At 40.2% G+C, this 20,208-nt stretch overlaps 3 protein-coding genes across 3 annotated transcripts in view; 2 read left to right on the forward strand and 1 right to left on the reverse strand.

Annotated features, from left to right (window-relative positions):
• Positions 1–99: 99 nt before the first annotated feature.
• LOC110051402 (ubiquitin-conjugating enzyme E2 J2-like) lies at positions 100–7,955 on the forward strand. The gene is made up of 7 exons (XM_020757435.2): positions 100–347; positions 464–504; positions 2,691–2,793; positions 3,781–3,871; positions 4,408–4,455; positions 4,971–5,051; positions 5,398–7,955. The coding sequence occupies exons 1-7, from the start codon at positions 223–225 to the stop codon at positions 5,614–5,616; spliced, it is 708 nt and encodes a 235-aa protein (XP_020613094.1). The 5' UTR covers positions 100–222; the 3' UTR covers positions 5,617–7,955.
• An 80-nt stretch (positions 7,956–8,035) lies between these two features.
• Positions 8,036–14,229, forward strand: LOC110051404 (steroid 17-alpha-hydroxylase/17,20 lyase-like). Its single transcript, XM_020757437.2, has 3 exons — positions 8,036–8,977; positions 11,413–11,570; positions 12,240–14,229. The coding sequence occupies exons 1-3, from the start codon at positions 8,769–8,771 to the stop codon at positions 13,409–13,411; spliced, it is 1,539 nt and encodes a 512-aa protein (XP_020613096.2). The 5' UTR covers positions 8,036–8,768; the 3' UTR covers positions 13,412–14,229.
• Positions 14,230–15,656: 1,427 nt separating this feature from the next.
• LOC149116561 (steroid 17-alpha-hydroxylase/17,20 lyase-like) overlaps positions 15,657–20,208 on the reverse strand; it is a 4,676-nt gene continuing 124 nt past the window's right edge. Inside the window, exons 1-3 of the mRNA XM_089283668.1 lie at positions 19,971–20,208; positions 18,919–19,076; positions 15,657–17,331 (exon numbers count right to left, since the gene is read on the reverse strand). The exon at positions 19,971–20,208 is cut by the window's right edge and continues 124 nt beyond it. Coding sequence (XP_089139794.1) covers positions 16,169–17,331; positions 18,919–19,076; positions 19,971–20,182 — 1,533 coding nt within the window. The 5' untranslated portion in view covers positions 20,183–20,208 and the 3' untranslated portion in view covers positions 15,657–16,168. The remainder of the gene's footprint in view (positions 17,332–18,918; positions 19,077–19,970) is intronic.

Genomic DNA, 20,208 nt, shown 5'->3' on the forward strand with positions numbered 1-20,208 from the left:
AAATTTAACTGACCCCAGTCAAGAAGCGTAAATTCATCTCGATCAAAAAATACCCAAAAACGCATAAATCGTTAACTTATCAAAATATCGCCTTTTTGTTTCCTTGGTCAGCTGTAATCTCACATCAGCGCAGGAGCGCAGGAACTCAACAAGAACGAACCAAGAACAACGTTTCTCGCGTACTTATTTTGTCGCTTCTGTTTGGCGTTTCATCGCGTTTGTATGGCATCCCATAAGCGCGTACATACAACAGCAGCTTCGAGATTGCGACAAGATTATTTACGAATCGTAAAAGATCCTGTTCCTTATATAACAGCGCTTCCATTACCGTCGAATATACTAGAATGGTTTGTACGATTTGTTTTCCAACCTTGGGCTATTTTCGTTATCAGTCAACTCATTCACAATGTTATTTTTTTGCTGTTTCCTAATCGTCTGCTGTTTTATTGCTGTCCTTTTGCAGGCATTATGTCGTTCGAGGTCCAGAAAATACACCTTACGCAGGTACAAACACTCCGAATGAAAAATGTTTTCAACAATTGATTTAAATGTCATAAGACTAATAAAAATAGATCGTGTAATCTTCACTGTGGGAATATGGAACTTTTCCGGAATATTCAGTTCTCAAGTCCTTTAGTTTTTAATAACAAATTGATTGTGCATGTACTGTAATGAAGACATCTGCTTGTCTTCTCTGTTCCATGTTGATATGCTTAAAGCCGGCTGTCGGCTTTTTAACACTTACCGACTCCTGAGATAAACAGTTTATTTTGTTTCCTGAAAATTGAGAACATTTGGATTTGAGGGTATCAAAATGAACAAGTTTCCTGAGGGACCAGTCAGTAAGTGGTTTGTCATATAGCACAACATAGAAATTGCATGTAAAAGAATTCATGTACAATGGCGGTTGGCAGTCAAAATTATTTTGCGAGTAACAGTGCACAGTTACCAGGGTTTTCGTTAATATTTGAAATAGCAGGAGAGTAGTGTAAAGTAACAGGAGAATGATTTTTTAAAGAGCAAAGCTCGGTCCTTCCTAGGGGGGTATGGGGGCATGCTCCCCCAGGAAATTTTGGATTTTTGAATCCCCTGAGATGCCATTTCCTGTTATCTGACAGCAAATTTCATTTCTCTTTAGTTAGCGACTAAACAAACAATGCACACCTGAAAATGGTTCTAAAGTGTTGAGTTCTTCTTTGTATTAACAAGCAAGTAATGTTCCACAAGAGCTCTAGCTCTTTTACTCCAAGAGTAATGTCGTATACCAAAAAAAAATCTAACATTCAAATTAAAGCTATTTCTCAAAATGCTGCAATATGATCGAGGAAATATAGCGAAATTTGCATTTGCCAAGTTAGCGGTAATTTGACACTCAGATTAAAGATACCGTAAACATCTTCAATTTGCATACTAGCACATCACAAAAATCGTTTTTTTCCGAATTGTAGATAGTTCATTGCTTTTGGCTTTAATTTGGTCCAGTTTTCTTTTGTGACTTTGTCGTTTTCAGTTGTTCTATTTTAAGCATTAACTTCTATTTTAAGTTTACTCTATATTCAAAACAAGACTTTCGCGCGTAAATAACGCCTCGAGCTAACGAAATTCTCCACACAAACCGTCGATAAGTTTTTCTTTTATTAGTGTACCAAATTCAATAATTATTATTTTAGTGTAAAGCCAGAGCTTAATCAATGTCGGAGACGTTTAAATTACTCATTACTGACAAAGAGGTTTTAATGTCCATGCCGGATGCCTATTTCAGCAAGATGTATATAAACAATTTTCAACGCCGTACATTATTTACATGAACGAAAAATTATTTTTTTGAACGGCTCCACATCTGAATAAAAAAATGGCTACAGGCCTTTGAAATTTAGCCGGAGAATTCTACGTAGTAGCCGGACAATTCTCCAATCCCCGATGCCTAATGAACACCCTGAGTTACCCTCTGACATCACAGATTTGCAATCTTGCCTTCTCAAAGACTTTTGGTAGGAAACAGTTTTAATGAATTTATTGTTAGATGTGACGTTAAAGTAGCTAATGAGACCGTGCTCAGTTGGGGGAAAAAAATCCAGCTATATTATACAGAGGTTTCATTAATAGCCATGCACTGGGCAAAATTAGTTGTCCGGCTGCAAGAACAATTTTACCTGCCTGGTTTGACCATCTAGCAGAACGTTTTTTGTGTAAAGAAGTTTAGTTCAAATAGTTTTGCAGGGCATTTTTGACCAGAAGGAAAATGATCCATAACAAAATCAGAAACTTTTCCTTTCATATGCAAAACAGATGGGGAAAGAAAAGTAAAGAAAGGGTGCATGTACATTGTAACTGTTAACTGCATGAAGGAAGTAGGAAGTGAAATGAGATTGGCCAGCAAGTAAAGGTGCTTGAAAACATGGAAGGTTTTCCAGGTCTTCTGTTGACCATTCTGGTTCTCTCTTGAACTAAAATCCACAACTCTTTTTACCGCACTGAGTAGAGAACTTTTTAGAAAAGGATAACATACAACCTGTACTTGTAACATATTTGGCGACATCTACATGTATATGTACGTGGCCTTTTTCTTACATGGTCTCCTCATCACATGAATGTGCCTTGAGAAACATGTTACTGCCAGGTACATGTGTAACCAGGCTCTGCAGTCAAGTAATTATGAAGCATCTGCTTTGTTTGAATTATTCCTGTAGGAGGATATTATCATGGCAAGCTAGTTTTTCCCAAGGATTTTCCTTTTAAACCACCAAGAATATTTATGATCACACCCAATGGACGGTTTAAAGTCAACACTAGGTAAGTAGGACTGCATTATTTTTTTATTTTTTTTTATTTTTTATATTTGAATGCACTTAATTGAGTGGTCTGGCACTCAACCATGTTTCTATACATGTACATGATGGAACTTAAAATGAGTTTCATTGTTACTTTTCCTGGATGGATTTCTTGTCGTTTCCAGATACACATGTAACCCCCAGTGCTTTTGACTTTCTCTGGACTATCATGCCAATCAGACATGATGTTCTTTGCTGGCCAGGATTCCACCAGAACTTGTTCACAGTGGAATTCCATTACTCCACCACCTTTGGGCTATTACAAAATTGTGGTCACATTAAGTGGTAGTCATATTAAAGGGATTCTTAAAATGCAATGGAAGAACAAGACTGACTAAGCATTTCCTTTGGGCCATTCAAGAGTGCCTGTAAATAATACATGTAACTACAGTGTAAAGGTAGCTGTATCAGTGGGGAAGTTGTTTGATGAAGAGTAGTCATTAAGTTTGAATGTAGACTTTCATTTAAGTGTTGCAATGTAGTCAGGCCTTCTGTTATTACTCCATGGTGTGATTTTGCACAGTTGACTTCAAATGCATTCCATTGCACAATTCATGGAAAATTGCATAATTTATGAAAAATCACACAATTTTAACTAAACAATTCATCAGGAAAAATGCCGCATCTACTTGTCATTTCAAGATGATTTGCAATCTTTTCAATTTGTCTTAGGAGCGGCCCAAAAGTGTGTGTTGTTGTTGTTTTTTTTTTTTCTTTTTTTTTTCTAATGAAACCTTGTAAAATACCAGTATGCAATAGCTCAGGAGAAAATGGCTTAATTTGCATAATAGTCCGCTTTTATCGCTTAATCTGCCTTGAAAACTTTGCATAATTTCTGGTGTTTTTAATGGCACCCTACACGTGTATCAGAAGGTCTGTTTAGTTACATGTACTTTTGTCTTTTTGATGTAAATGGCCTAATTGGTACTGTACCTTCATTGGTTTGTAGGTTGTGTTTGTCAATAAGTGACTTTCATCCTGACACCTGGAATCCAGCATGGTCAGTCTCAACTATTCTTACAGGCCTATTGAGTTTCATGGTATGTTGATCATTAATCCTATTTTGCAGTTATTGGAAGTTGCATTCGCTAGGGTGATGTAACAAATACTGACCGTTGCTTTTTTGGAGCTTTGTGTAACAAATAATGTCTGTATCTGTCTGTCTGTCTGTTTATCTGTTTGTCTGTGTACAGTTGTCTGCCTGCTTGTGCATGTACGTGTATCTGTGTCCTGTCTGTCTGTTTGTCTGTCTGTCTGTCTGTCTACAGCTTTTGTACAACTGTGTTTGTCTCCCTTTGTCTCCCTTTGCTGTATCTGTCTGCCTATTCATCTCTGTCCATCTGTTTGTCTGTCTGTCTGTCTGTCTGTCTGTCTCTGTCCATCTGTTTCTCTGTCTGTCTCTCTGTCTGTCAGCAGTTTTGTGTCTGTTTACCTGTCTGTACATGTACATGTCTGTCTGTTTGGTTACCTGCTTGTCTGTCTGTCTGTCTTGCCACTGCTGAAGCATTTGACTTGTGACATCACTGTTTCATTTCATTAACTCTTAAATATTGTGTATATAATTTCACTTTGTCAGGTGGAAACATCTCCAACCCTTGGCAGCATAGACACGTCAGAATTTCAGGTAATGTGACTGTCCACTGATTATTGTTAATGTTGTTGGCAAGTCCTCTGTTCACAATGTACCTTTGTTTGGTTTGACTTGGATGAAAGTGGTTTGTATACCCAAAAGAAAACCTACAGCATTCATTTAAATTACACTGTACAAAGTCATGTACCTCAGTGAGAGGTTTTGTATTAGTTTTTTGTCTCCTTGCTCATTTCACTACCAAATGCGAAATTTTCAGTCAATACAGAGATGCCAGTTACTACACGTATGTACAACATGTGTATACATGTATCTGAACATGTAGTGTTGGTCTGTAGTCTCATACTGTGTGGTTATATTCCTACATCAATTTATATAATTTTGCATTTGCATCATGTGAACTCAGTCTGGTAAAAAGCTCTCTTTGGAGTGCATTGCAGGATATTCAATGTAAACAATACACCAATAAATGTAAACAAGCAAGCAAGCAGACCTCAACATGATATTGTTTTTTTTTTTTTTTTTTTTTACATGTACCAATTACACTCCAGAAACGACAGCTGGCACTAAGAAGTGGACCATTCAACTTAAAAGATAAGATTTTCTGTGAGCTTTTCCCCGATATTGTAGAGGTGAGTTCAACCATTGAAGGACCCTAGTCTGCCATTTTTGCCTCTGCCATTTTTGATGCCATCAAACTTATTGAATTGCACGGTGAAGCGAAATCTTATTGCTTTACAGTAAGTTGTGTTCCTGAAAGTATGTTTAATATTCTTTAGTGATTTCTTTCGTTTTCACATGCTCTGAATAAAATATAATATTATTAGCCAAACTCTCACATGTAAACAAAAACAACGGTGTGGCTGAGTAGGGCCCTTTAAGTTTTCCAACTCTCTTGCCATAAATTGTGGTTTTGGTTTATTTTTTTGTTGCTGTTGTTGTCTATTCTGTCTGACATGTGTTTGTGCAACTTGGCAGGAAATCCATGAGAAAATGAGAGAAAGAGGAGAGATCAGGGAAGGCGAAGGAACCACAACACAAAACAACATCAACAGTCAGGGTGGGGTGGCTGGTGCAACAAGAGATGGAAACAATGGCCTTATCAGTAGTACCCTGGTGAACATTTGTGTTATCATTGGCTTTGCTGCCTTTGCATACACAGTCAAGTGTGTATTAAAAGCCGTCGACAATAGCTAAGACATTAAAAATCGTGGGCTGAATGAAAGATTCATTCATAGGGTAAGAATGACAAATCCAAGCCTTGGGGCAAGTCATTTGCAAAGAAACTTATTATTTTCTGAAGGGGAAAAAAAACTATGCTAACTGCCAAAGCAAGTGCTTGTTATATACATGTTCTAGCTAGAGAAATGTGTAAACCTAAACTAATGTTTTTGTTGTTGTTGTTGTTGTTGTTAATTTTAAAGGTGCGTTGTTTGTGTGTACACGTATTTATAACTGCTAAAAATTGTATGTGTGATTGCAGGCCTGGAGTAGTTTTGTCAATCAATTTACTGAACAAACAGAAATCTTTGTGAACTAAAAATTCTATCTTCCTCACAAAATATTTAAGCCATCTATTGCAAACTTGGAAATGCAAGATTTCCGCATCTAATTCTTTGTCACCATTTTGTTACTTTCTAATGGCTCCCGTCATACAGGTACATAAATATGTCATGCACTTATCTACACAGTTGAACCATTTTTGTTAGGTTTCCATTGATCTGGGAGGTGTGGTGGCCTCATGGTTAGTGCGTTCGTTCCCGGAGCGAGCGGTCTGGGTTCGAGCCCTGGCCGGAGACACTGTGTTGTGTTCTTGGGCAAGATATTAACTCTCACAGTGCCTCTCTCCACCCAGGAGTATAAATGGGTACCGGCAAATTGTTGGGGAAACCTAACAAATTGCGGGGGAGTGACCTGCGATGGACTAGCATCCCGTCCAGGGGGAGTAGAAATACTTCTAGCCGCTTCATGCTACAGAAACCGGGATAAGCTCCAGTAGCTATGAGCCATTCGGCTCCAAGGCTTCACTTACCTTCTTACATTGATCTAGCTGTATTTACAGGAGGGATTTCAATAATGGGTTCAGCAGGTGGACTACTAGTTTTTACACAGGCGGGCAAAGCTTTTTGAAACGAACTTCTTTATAAGAAAAACTTTCTCCTACCCTGTAGATGGTCAAACCAGGCAGGCAAAATCATCCTCTCAGCTGGTCAATTTCCGTGGTGCTTGGCCCTTGATGAAACTCCTGACTTACATGTATAGAAATCCTTGGCTATGTTTTTTTAAAAGCTCAGTTGAATTCTCTAATGTTGGTTAAACAGTAAGACTGCATAGTAGTCTAGTTTTTAATTCAGACAGCTTTGTTTTCAGGGGATAAAGTTAATTTTTACACAGGTTAATGTTAAGTGAGCTCACTTACCTGCACTCATGTTATACTGTAACATTTTTTGAAGTGTGTTGTTTACGTTCTCTCACCACTATTGTTTGACTTTAAAAAACAAAAGTTTACCTAGAAATATAAGATCAGGCAACTTAGATATTGCCAACATTTAATAAACCCTGCACCTTTTTCAAAAAGGCAGTGGGGCAATTAGAAATACAATGAAGATGAAGGGCTTCAATTTGGAGTACGGATTTCGAAAACAGACCAATTATTATTAAAGTTAAAATTCCTTGTACAGTATAGTTGTTTACAAATTAATGACATTTGCATTGATCAGGGACGGACCATTATTGTTTTCAGGGAGTGGGGGTTGGCCGTTTTTCTGGGGCACGAAATTTTTTGTTACCTTCAGATTGTGTGCAATAGCTTTTGCAAGATTTGTTTGTTTGTTTGTTTGTTTGTGTGTTTAATTCAAAGACTGGAGGTGAATAGTAGAAAGCCCTTGCTCAATTCCTTTTTTCCCATTGCCCCCCTTGTGCGATATTTTTTAGCAGTTTTTGCTGTGCAGGATTGTTATTATTATTATTCTTTTTTTGGTGAAATTGCTCTGCCATCCCCCATCCCACCTCCCCCCGCCTCCCAACCTAGCAAAAAATTAAGGGTCCGGTCCTTTAGTTGATAGCCTTGTTGAGTGAAATGTCACGCAACACATCTGGGCAAGAAGTGGGTAAAGTGATTGTGTGACATTGTGCGCAACGGTTTTGGTCGGGTTTGGGGGAGTTTAGTTAAAGTAGTTTACCCTAACAGGATGCGCAAAACTCATTACGTTGGAGCGCACTTAAGCCTTTCCACAACAGTAACGTTTGTCGCAACTTTCGGCCGGTTTTCCAAACCTTTCAGCCAATCAATTAGCCAAAAGCTGCACGTGCACATGCACGTGGTCCGCACATGCACGTGGTCGGCACGTGGCTTCTCTGATTTCTACATCTCATCTCTTTGATTAGCCAAGCATAGAGTGGAAGCAATCTAAATAGGTGACAAATGAGCGGTACTAGTGTTTTTCAACGTAATGCTCTGAAAGATTTATCTAACTTAATATGAAGTAATGTGTACATACTGTATTGTCGATCTGAATAAAATTGAATCACAGGAAGACAGTTGATATGTTACAGTAGTGCTAATTGCTAGCGAAAGACAAATCAAAAAACATTGTATCTTATATGATGGGACTTTGGATGTCTGATGTTTGATGCATTGGTTTCTGTTTGTATTTTATCTTCCACCGCTCGACTCGGATGCGAGTGCTTTAACCGTGAGACCACCGCACCTCCACAAACTTCGGAGGACAACCGATGAAAACAATTCAAATTTTGTTCAAACGAGATTCCTAGTTGGCCGAGAAATGGTTTAAATATCGTTCGCGGTTTTTCATTGCCAGTCGAGAATTTTTATCGGCCGAGAATGCATTGATGCTATAAAATGAAACTTAACTATTTTATCTTCCTTATCATTGAAAATGTTTTGTCTGTGCTCTCAGGTTTCTCGCTTGATTTTTGATTGGTCAGGAGATGACCTCGAGAAACTCCTGCTCTGTCCACTTACGTTGGGTTCGAAACTGCACGAAAAATTTGTCACATGGAAAGCGAAACGATGGCAAAAATAATAACTGTTAGTTAAATACCTTTCACCCGTCCCATAAATCCAAATGTGAAGTTAAAAGTCACGATCACGGAGCAACAGAAAATTCCGGTTGTTCCCAAAGAGCAGTCTCCTCCGGATCCGCAGCCGTTTCTCGGGATGTCACGCAATGTACCCCTCATAGCGGTTCCTGACGCACTCGTCACGCTACGGAGATTGCGTGACAGACTGAATCTCGAGCAAGACTGGCGGGCTCTTATACTGGACCGTCACACTTTAGTGAATCACCTTGGCAACTCCGTTATTAACTGCCGGCGACCAACTCAACATGCCGCCGGTTTTTGCCACGATATATAATTTTCTTAGCATGGGAAATGTTCTTCTTCTATTGCTTTTGTTGCTGATGTTACATTACTTGATGGTGATGTACGAGTTCAGGAACATGCCGCCTGGTCCGCGTTTAACCACTCTCCCCGTTTTAGGGAACTTGTTTTCCCTCGACGCCAAGGCGGAGAAACTCACAGACGCTTTTCAAAGGTAAGTACAGTGCGGAGCGCAATTTGAATTGAATGTTGCCGATCATTGAATCAATCTTCGTTATATCGGGAGGAATTCTTTGAAGGCAACAATATACTTTCTATTTTAAAATATAAAAACAAATAAATACATAAATACATAAATACCGTAAATATCTGTCCTGTACCGCTTATTAGGAGAGCATTATGTAATCAGAATCAGTCAGCCGAATCTAACATAGATGGATTGCGCACTTCACTTGTAGAACTTGTATAACCGGTGATATTTGTTGTTAGGTAGTTAATGATACTGCCATTAGAGGTAAATCACCTGTATTGGTCATTTAGCCTCGCGATCAGAGTTAAAGGAACAGCTTATTAAGGTGATAGTGTAAGGAAGAGACACATGTTTAGCGGCAGGTGGTTGAGTTGCCTTTACTCTGGGGAGTAACAACTCAAACAACGGCTAGAAATTTTATAGAGCTATGGGAGAAAGCGACAAACATTTTGGGTGAGCTTTGCAGACCAAAGACCGACAATAAGAAATGCCTTTTTGTGTGTTTCTACCGTTGGTGTGATTCAAAGGTTGACGCGAAGCGACTTCCACTCAGTCGAGTTCTGGAGAACTGATTAAACTGAAGAACACTGTGCAATAGAAAAGCAAATTGAGTGCCGTCAAAAAAAAAAAAAGAAAAAAGAAAAACAAGATCGTATTTTTACTTTGCCTATTTTTTAGCTTAGGTTTAAATATGGCTACATCTGAATGTACAGTTGTGCTCGCTTCGGAAATAACGCAATTTCACAGCGAGATATTCGGAGCATTTTTGTTATTTCTGTGGTTTTGCGAGTGCCGATTAATTTGTGTTAATTCGGTGCCGGCATTTGAATTGATGTTGTATAATCTGAATTGACATCTAATTAGTTTATATTTAGATTAGATGTCTTTTTCTGATAGAAATCAAATGGCTGTTTAACCTGAAGATCGGGTTTGTGTCAGTTGAGCTGGAACCAGCCTAACTGTGTGCTGGCAAATATGGACGGAAATACATTTTATTTTGGCATATGGAATCCTGGAAGCATAACCACTAAAAAGTTAGGGATTACATTAATTTGTTAACCCATTGTGAACATTAACCTTGTTGCCAAAACAGTCGCTTATTAAGGACAATGCTCTTAGTCTCTGAATAGCTCGCACAGGAAGCATTGGCGCCTTTTTATCGACAATCGCAAAATATGGCATTGACAATCCCGGCTTTATAACAATTCACGGAAAGGGATTAAATATACTCCGCTCTGGGTTCACAAACTAAGCTGTGAAATCCCGTCAACTTCTTCTCCCACGCAGAATCTACAAACTGCAGACTTTGTTCCGTCTATTTTTATCATTCATAAATATAAAGTCTGACTTTGCATTTTTAAGAGCGTTCTGATTGGCTGTTGTCCCAACCTTTGTTCTCTTTTTCTGTGGTGCGCAACGCATGACCGACACCGGAAACCGCGCAAGAAAAACCTCTGGTACCCAGGGTAGTTGACTGTAAGCGCTCACGCTCAAATTCCCGGACAGCGTCCTCACAGTACGCCGGAGAAGTTTGAAAACGCAGCTTTAGTTCTACGGTTAGGCCTTCCGTCCACACTAATCCGTCACCGTCCGTCCGTCGAAAACGCTCTTCAAACCGAAGCGAGGATTTGACAACACCGGCTTTTTGTTTTCGTGTGGACGGAAAACAATTTGAAAACGGAGCTTTTCGAAAACGATGGCGCCACAATAATCATGTGATCGGCGATTGTTGCGTTTTTAAATTCCTCCAGCGTAGTTTGGACGGAAAACATTTGATGCGTTTTCAGAGTAAAAACGCCGTTTTCAAACTCCTTCGGCGTAGTGTGGACAGGGCCTAGACACCAGGCAGCCTAGGCTGAGTGAGGCTCATGAGCCACACTTAATTATACATTAAAGATAAGAAACAAGTTCAGTGCTTATAATCAAGTAATTCTTGTTTAGATGAGTGTGTGGAGAAGTTTTCGGCTTCAACGTCTCCGTCGTGGTTTTTCCAATAGCTCCGTAAAGTACAGTAATACATGAATTGCCCCATCAGTTTACTACCCGGGGCACTCGAAGGATATGTTCCTTTGAAAATTTCATCATGATACCGCCCCAGCGTAAGTGGTGCGGATGGGAAACCCAGGGGCACCCATCCGAAATAAAAAGATACAAAAAGATTCAAATAGAAATTTGACAGCGGCTAAAAATTGCTTGAAAATGTTTGTTTGTTATTGACAAAACTTCGTGGCCATTTGGGTCCCTAAGAATCTGTAGAATCCCAGGAGAACCGACGGTGACAAATTAAACGAAGAGATAAACAGGTTACAAATGTGTGAATAACAAGGCGATCTCCTAACACTGTTAATAAAAGACGGCCATGTTCTAGGGTTGAATGGATGCTTGTTTTAACTTTGCAGTCTTAGCGAAACCTACGGCCGTGTTTTCTCACTGAAACTTGGAAGTTACAAGTTCGTAATGGCGTCAACTCCCGAGGCTGTGAAGGAAATGCTGGTACAGAAATCTGTCGAGTACGCTGGAAGACCGCAGACTTACTCTGTTAAGAGACGTACCCTAGGTATGCTATTGGCGTATTTTAACATCTTTAGAACTGAAAGACGTTGCTACTTGTGTAGTAAGTGAGTAGTTAGTATTTAGAATTTTGATTTTTAGTACGTAGGCTTTTTAATAAAGTAAAGTCCAAACAGCCCATGCGCCACAGCCTGAACAAGTCTTAACAGATTGCCCGATCACTTTTCTTTTGCCTGGCCCCTGGAGCTTTAAAGCATTAGAGTAATGAACTCCACATTTCATGGCTTTTCCTAAAATTAATCTGAAAACAATATTTGGTTTTCGGGTATGCCATTGGTCAAGAATGTTGATGTTCCCATGTAAACCGCATTTTGACCGGCATGTTTTTAAAAATTAATTTTTGAATTTCTTGCCGCGTGGAACTTTCTCTCTCTCTAAGATACAGTTTTAGCTTCATTATCAGCTTTAACTATTTCAAATCTCCCCTGGTCTCAGAAGGTCAAATCGAAACCCGGTCTGAAAAGGGTTGAAATAGTTGCAACGAGGTTTCAAAAAGGGTCCTTCCTTTGTACTTTTGGGAGAAAATCTTGGCCATTATAGCGTTCGAATACTACGACGAAAATAAACATCGATCACTTTTTTTAGCCAATAGGGTGTAAGATAAACGCTTCTTTTACTCAGCCTTGGTTTCTGACAGAGTTATGTTTGATTTTAGGAGGTAAAGATATTGCGTTCGGTAACTATGGGCCCGCCTGGAAGTTTCATCGCAAACTCTTCACTACAGCCTTGCGTCAGTACCTCTCGAATATTCCTCTGATTGAAAGCCGAGTTTCAGCCCAGGCAGAGAAAATGGTCCAGTTCATGGAAGAACAAGGTGGAAAACCTTTTGATCCCGCAGATTGCTTGATGCGTGGTGTTGCTGATGTTATTTGCGGAATCACATTTGGGGAAGGCTATGACACCACTCACCCAGATTTGACCAAACTTTTGAAACTTTGCGCTCATGTTGTGGAGAATGACGATGTAGCCCGTTTAGTTACCATGTTGGATTTCTTTCCCTTTACACAGTACCTTCCAATCAAGGCTTATGATCGATTTATCCAGCCTTTCTTTAGCATGTTCGACATAATTGGTAAATTCTTGAAAGATCGAGAAGACAACTTTGACCCAACACAACCCGCTCAAGATTTCATTTCGAGCCTTCTTTGTGCCAGGAATGAAGCCCGGTTCAATAGTGACGAAGAAAGATGCGCTTTTCTGTCTAATGACTACTTTCTTAACGACATCGAAGTCATGTTTGCTGCCGGTTACGAAACCACAAGCACCACATTGAAATGGGTCATCGCCTACCTTGTTAACTATCCAAAGTACCAAGAGGACATTCAACGACAGTTAGATGAAGTAGTTGGCAACCGAAGCCCTTCCTTAGACGATCGCCCTCATCTTCCTCTTATCCAGGCAACGATAATAGAAACACTGCGGGTCGGAAACGTGGGACCCCTTTTATTGCCTCATGTCACGATCACTGACACCACGCTCTGCGGATACCGTATCCCCAAAGATACCATTGTCTTTGCTAACACGGAAGCGGTACATCTAAATCCCAAATGCTGGGAAAATCCTAAGGAGTTCAACCCATACCGTCATATTGACCCTGAAGGCAAGGTGGTCACCAACCAAGGAAACTTCTATCCTTTTGGAGCAGGACGACGAGTCTGTGCTGGCGAAGCCTTGGCCAAAGTTAAGCTGTTCTTGTTTGTATCATCGTTGTTTCACAAGTTTACGTTTGTCCCTGCAGAAGACGGTTGTCCTCCTAGTTTGAAAGGAGTTTTCAGTATCACTCAGTTTCCTGCTCCTTACAAGATACGCGCGATCAAACGAAAATGAAATAACATTGGCAATCGGTAATATTATCCACTTTTAAAATATTTGACTACCGCGTAGGTTATCAGATTGCCTAAGTCAGTGTGGTAAATCAGAGAGCCCGCACATGGAAACAGGGTTAGTGGTATTGCAAAGAAAAAGTCAGGGAATTGATGATGACGATGACGACGTCGACGACGGTCATATCTAACGCGCGTTCGTGAAGTAATTTTTAATTCTATAATAAGTCAAATTGTTCGCGCACTTTGATTGGTTCTTTCTTATGATCTATTGGAGGTCAAACGAAGAGATGACGTCATTAACATTCTTTTTTGTTTCTTTACTATATAAAGCAAGTAGATTCCATGTTTCTGTGCGTCTGTGGAGTAATAGATCACAGAAGACCTCAGAATGGGGGTAAGGACATCAGGGACACTCGCTTTCGGCTCGAGTGGCACGTTTTTGTTCTCGTCCCATTTTGACATCGTCTGTGATCTATTACTGAACAGACGCGCGGTAACAAGGAAATTATTTGTTAAACTGAATTGACATAACGCACTCTGCATGCTGCTTTTAATGAAAAAAGTCGCCACGTCCTGTATTATTGACTATAGATGTACTAAACATTTCGAAGAGGGGTTTGTAGTCGTTGAAATCTTCTCCAGATGTAAGAATAAGCTGCACCGCTACAAGTATTTTTATCTCAAGAGCAAAAGCGGGGGACTGGGTCGGAAATTTCCAGGCATCCTCCTCCTCATTATAATCAACTACACACAGACTTTCATTAAGAAGACTAAAAAAATGTCTGTCGTTGAAAACTCAATAAATAACTCAAACAGGAATCCACCTCTTTTTTTAACAGGGTACGGCATTCACCACTTGCAAATCGGTTTTAGGTTTATTTGCTCACGAGGAACTAAATTGTGAAATTTAGTTCTTCCAGCGTATTCTTCCTCAAGAACAAACACCCCAAAATAGAAGCAAAGGTCGCGCTTGCCCATTTGTCACTGATAAAATCGTCACAATAGTACAACGTAATCCTCGTTTTGTTTTACAAGATATTAAGATTTTCTCTTTGTCCTGTGGTGTCACATGCCGATGACGTCATGAAATCCGCCTTTCTTGGATCTGCTGTCTTGGATTTGACTATTTTCCCAAGAACCTTACAAACGGGGGGCGCTTTTGAAATCTCAATCGACTAATCAGCATTTAGCAAGCGGGAAAATCTATGCAGTCCTGGCGGCATATCTATGTTCACATGCAAGTTTTGAGGTCTGGTCAATTTACTCCCTGGAGACCACATCGAAAATTCTCAATAAGGGATTTAAAATGCCGAAAACCCTACCAGATGGTAAAGGCAAATGGAAAATTTGGAGCATTTGTGACTGTAAGATTTAAATGAAGGGCCAAAACTGTATTGATTTTTCCTTTTCATACTACTCTCTTGCCAGATGTCGTCAGGTAGGATTATAGTTTTGTAATTCCTAACAAACCATATTGTTTTTCATAAAAGTAAACCCAGAACTTGCCGGTGATAGAAGTGACCACAACAACTGTAGAATGGTACTGTGTGCGCAGCCACCGTATGCAAGGACAGTCAGCAAATAAGATGAAATGATAGAATATTAGCTAATATTAATCCAAATGGAATGTTTAAAAGCACTTAATTTAGCCTCGCAGGCAGGGTTGTCATGGCAATGCTAAATAACGCCGCAGAGAAACAGTTGATACCTCTAAGACATCTAAATTTCGGCTGAGCAGGAGTCTGACAATAAATGAACAGCTACTGAGGGGCAGTATCACAGAATAATTATAAATCCTCTTCTAAAATTCTGAAAATACCCTTTGCACGCTGCAGACTTAGCTAGTTTCTACCGACAAACAAATTAAACGCACAAGGAAGATCATGTTATTTCTTTGTTATTGTTTCTGAATTTATTGAACAGCAACCAAATTAAAACCCGCGGAGCTTCTGGAGCCCCAGGAAAGTGGTATGACTAGTCAGAGCTTACATTTGTTTATTCTGATGCCAGAATATGACAGAGCTATAGGTGGGTCTAGATGACGGCTTCACTCCTGGGCGAAAAATTTTGTGTTTTTCCAGTTCGAATTCAATGGGTGCAGTGTCGCTATTAAAATTCTGAGTTTCTCTAGTTAAAATGTAAGTTTCTCCTGGATTCCGCTGTAATGAGCCTGAATATGCAGCCATCTGCCATTAGCAACCGGCATTACACGAGTGTTGGTGTCGAGGGACGGAGATGATACTTCATAGATGTTCATATTTTATTTGCTTTTCATCCTGACTTAATAATAATACGATTCGAATTCGAATAATTCGAATTCGTTTCATTTCACTTTCTCAGTGCATGCGTTAGCTATATAAATCGTGTTCCAAGCAAAGGTTACAATGCAAGTCCAAGAATCGAGTCCAAATATTACTATGTGGACTCAAATCATACATCAGTTCTAACTACATCAGTCCTAATTCAAATTCGTTTCATTTCACTTTCTCAATGCCTGCTTTGGCTATATAAATCGTGTCCCAAGCAAAGGTTACATTGCAAGGCAAAGTATACCAATTTCATTTATTGGTCGTAAACTCTAACAAAAATCCCCTGTCGGTGGTGCAAAGTAGCCTATAGTACGCAATATCGACAATATTACTATGTGGACTCAAATAATAGATGTTCTAACTACAACATACATCAATCCTAAAGAACATATATGAATTCTAAATACACATGTATAGTCATGTAGAAAACGCCAGGTTCGCACTGAACTTCATTGTCGCTTGATAGCACGTATCTTGTAAGAAGAAGGAAACTGGACGAAGGCGCCCTTTGCTTTAGGTGGGACTCCATCGTCACCAACAAAAGTAAACCTTTGAAGCATCCACGAGATAAACAAGAAGAGCTCAACTTTAGCCAGGGCTTCACCAGCGCAAACCCGACGCCCAGCTCCGAAAGGGTAGAAGTTGCCTTGGTTGGTGAGCAACTTGCCGTCTGCACCAATATGACGGTACGGGTTAAAAAGTGTCGGGTTTTCCCAGCACTGGGGATCTAGATGAATTGATTCCGTGTCAGCAAAGACGAACGTATTTTTTGGCACCCGGTATCCACACAGCGCGGTGTCCGTCAAAGTGACATGAGGCACTGCAAAGGGCAACACGTTTCCAACCCGTAGCGTTTCTATGATCGCTGCTTGGATGAGTGGCACATTGGGGCGATCGTTCAGAGATGGGTTCCGTTCACCAGTTACTTCATCTAACTGGCGCTGAATGTCCTCTTGGTACTTTGGATTGCCAATCAAGAAGGGGATGACCCATTTCAGCGTGGTGCTTGTGGTTTCGTAACCGGCCAGAAACATGTCTTCGATGGTGATGACAAAACAGTCTTCGGAGAGGAGGACGACCTTTTCCCCATCGCTTTCGCTTTCGGCTTCTTGCTTGGCCTGAAGGAGACCTGAAATAAAATCTTTTATGGGTTTTGCTGGATCAAAGCTGTTTTCTCGCTCTTTAAAGACTTTGCGTAAGATATCGTGTATCTCAAACATCGGTTTCATACCGCGATCATAAGCCTTAATCGGCAGGTAATGTGCCCACGGGAAGAAATCTAAGATGGCTAACAATTGGAGATCATCAGCGTTTGATATGAACTCCACGTTGAGTTTCAAAAGTCTGTCCAAATCTGGATTCGTCGTATCTTCACCTTCACCAAAGGTAATCCCACAAATAACATTAGCAACAGCACGCATCAAACTATCTGCAGGATCGAAAGGTTTTCCATCTTGGTCTTCCATGAACTGCACCAGCTTTTCGGCTTGGACTGAAACCCGGCGTTCGATCAAAGGGATGTCAGAGAGGTACTGGCGCAAGGCTGCAGTGAAGAGTTTGCGCTGTAACTTCCATTCGGGACCATAGTTTCCTAAGATGATATCCTTACCCCCTGTTATTTAAAGAAAACGACATCTGTGAGTAACTGAGTCGTAACAGATATCATACGCTGTAGTTATTAGTTGCTGACATCTACCAGATGTCAACAACTACCGGCGCCTTACAAGCGACTTATCCACGACGGAAACGAAACCGACAAACGGACTACCAACAGACCGACTTAATTTGACTAACAATAGACGGACCAAACACTGATCGACCAATTTGACAATAGACGCATCGAAACCGACCAATGACTGATGACAAACTTTACACGAGTCTTTCAGCCAATACCATCATGGCTAGACTGACCAATCGTTTTGAACGGACCAAACTTGTAACATCATCGACTGACAAGCACTATTCACTATTCAGTTGACTTCCGCTCTGGCCGTCGAAACGTCAGTCACTAACAAGAGTTCTTTTCAGAACTACCCTCACCCGGACGATCATACTATACGAACTATATAATTATTAACGACTAATTGCGTGTGTCAGTAGGGAACTTAAGCAAACCACGACGACGACGGCAACGTGAACGTCACAAAACAAAAGGTTTAATGAGCAGAACAATAGCTGTGCACGTGCGTTATAACTCGTTGTACATTTCTTTGCCGTCCTTTGCAAAACAACAACGTGAAATGACCAAGTTCTGAGTCGTCTACGAAACGTGGACGACGAAGGCTAATTTTTCGTATTTCCAGTTGGAATTGAACGCCGTCGTTGTATATTTAGCTTAAACACGTTTTTTGAGTCATTGGCGTACCCAACAGATCTAGACAATCGCGAATTTCGTTTGTAAAACATAAATTCATTTTTTACTAGTCGTCGTCCTCGGCGTCGTCGTCGTCGTTGCTTAAAGCTCCCTGGTGAAAAATAGTCGTCGTCTGCCACACTTCGTAAACATAGATAAGTGCAGCCAAAAGTAAAATGTCAGTGATTATTCTTGTGACTAAGTGTACGCCTATGCTTAGGTATGGGTCTTCAATGACTGATGCTTGTGATTATGTTGTTGGCGGTGCCTTTGTCGTCTGAGCTAGGTGCCCTGAAAGGAAACGCCTGATTATGATTGCATGAACCTCTCCTCGCGTTATGCTCAGGCCTATTCTTATAAAGACGTATGTGTTACTCTTTTCCATTTTGCTCTGACCAAAGGCTGATGCTCGAAAAGTCATCTTCGCAAAGTCACTACGGAGGTTATTTTAACATTACTGTAAAAATGTTACTCCTTCTTCTTTGTTAGTTCATGAGTAAGTCTGTTTTTGTTTTGTTTGTTTTGTTTGTTTTGTTTTCAGTTCGTACTCATTTTTATGCCAATCCTCTTATTCACGCTTCTATGTTTACTTGCATCATGCTGCCGTCTGTGCCTATGCCTCATCCCGATCCTATGTTCCATTTTCTTTGGTAATACCTATGCCTATTCGTTTGTCTTTGCATCTACCTCTGGGTTAACGCCGATGTCTGTGTCTAGCTATGTCATGTTATATATTCATCTGATGTTGAGTCATACGTTGAATTTATGTGCTACTGAGAAAAGCGTGAAGTTAAGGCAAACTCTGTTCTCAGCTCAATTTATTAAAATACACCAGCCTTAACCCACCTAAGCTTTCGGTATAAAAAGCATACGTCTGTGGTCTCCCCGCGTAATCAGCAGATTTCTTTACTAACATCTCATTAACAGCCGCAGGAGTTGACGCCAGGACGAACTTGTAACTTCCAATTTTCATGGCGAAAACACGGCCGTAACTTTTCTTAAGACTGCAAATATACGGGAAAGAGACCACGCAATCAACAAGAAGGTATGAGATAGTGCGTTACTATTAAACTTAGAGTTTATAAATATACCAAATGGGTCACTGCTCAAACCCTTTCTGATCTCTAACCGAGGAATCCTGAGTATCTACCAATTCAAATAATTAAGAAAAAAGAAGGCCAAAGCTTCGTCCCATGAGGATTCTGAGTATTTCCTTGGGAATTTCATTTCCAAACGTGACATATAACAGTTCAACTATTCGATATGCCCGAGCACTTCTATTGACTTTCACTTTGTGACATTGCACTGAAGCCTGTTTCCCGAATAAATTATGCCCGCGCTAATTATTAAAACAACAGTGCCCTAAAAAATTTACATGGAATAAACACAGGCAATGCCCTTCTCCCTTCCAGTCACTTGGACTGACATTTATTTACAACTAATCGATTTCATGGTAGTTAGTAGAACCAGCTGCAGGTTGCTTTTCATGAAAATCACTAATGATATAGGCTGAAATCTTCTAAATTAAGAAAGATTTGATCTCGACCACATTGAATACAACTCATCGAGCTGTGGCAATGCTTGAGAGCGGTTATCTTGCTGAAGCCGCTCTTCGGGTGTCTTCTTGTTTTTTCAGTACCTTTCTCGTTGTAGTTTTGGTGTAGGGGATTTTGTATTAATTGTTAAAGCACCCTCATTAATTAAGTACAAAGCCGGTACAAACAGCAATATCAGTTGTATTCCAAATATCGGATGATGAATGATTGCCTTTCATCCCGTCAGTTTTTCCAGAGCGAATATGCCTTGTTTACTCCAATAGTTAGCCCCGCACACGTGGAATTAAAGGCTTCCGTGATCGAGTTAACCTAACCTAAACTTTTCTAGAGAGCTTTACTGACCTCCGGAAAGCGTCGCCGAGTTTCTCTACCTTGGAGTCGAGGGAAAACACATTCCCTAAAACGGGGAGAGTGGTTAAACGCGGACCAGGCGGCATGCCCCTGAACTCGTACAACACCATCAGGTAATGTAACATCAGCAACATAAGCAAGAGAAGAAGAACATTTCCAACGGTTAGGGAAGTGAAAATCGTGTCAAACAACAACGGCGCCATGTTCAGAGAAGATCGAAACAAATATC

Source organism: Orbicella faveolata, unplaced genomic scaffold (genome assembly GCF_042242905.1).
Source record: "Orbicella faveolata isolate gen_17 unplaced genomic scaffold, um_ofav_v1 contig_12, whole genome shotgun sequence".
In the NCBI taxonomy this organism is placed as follows: Eukaryota; Metazoa; Cnidaria; class Anthozoa; order Scleractinia; family Merulinidae; genus Orbicella; species Orbicella faveolata.

What these genes read in the sequence shown, in the direction of transcription:
- LOC110051402 (XM_020757435.2), top strand. Translation starts at nt 223, where the DNA reads ATGGCATCCCATAAGCGCGTACATACAACAGCAGCTTCGAGATTGCGA. An exon ending in AGAAAATACACCTTACGCAG is followed by an intron (nt 505 to 2,690) that starts GTACAAACACTC and finishes TTATTCCTGTAG; the next exon opens with GAGGATATTATCATGGCAAG. An exon ending in TAGACACGTCAGAATTTCAG is followed by an intron (nt 4,456 to 4,970) that starts GTAATGTGACTG and finishes ATTACACTCCAG; the next exon opens with AAACGACAGCTGGCACTAAG.
- LOC110051404 (XM_020757437.2), top strand. Translation starts at nt 8,769, where the DNA reads ATGCCGCCGGTTTTTGCCACGATATATAATTTTCTTAGCATGGGAAAT. An exon ending in CTCACAGACGCTTTTCAAAG is followed by an intron (nt 8,978 to 11,412) that starts GTAAGTACAGTG and finishes TTAACTTTGCAG; the next exon opens with TCTTAGCGAAACCTACGGCC. An exon ending in TGTTAAGAGACGTACCCTAG is followed by an intron (nt 11,571 to 12,239) that starts GTATGCTATTGG and finishes GTTTGATTTTAG; the next exon opens with GAGGTAAAGATATTGCGTTC.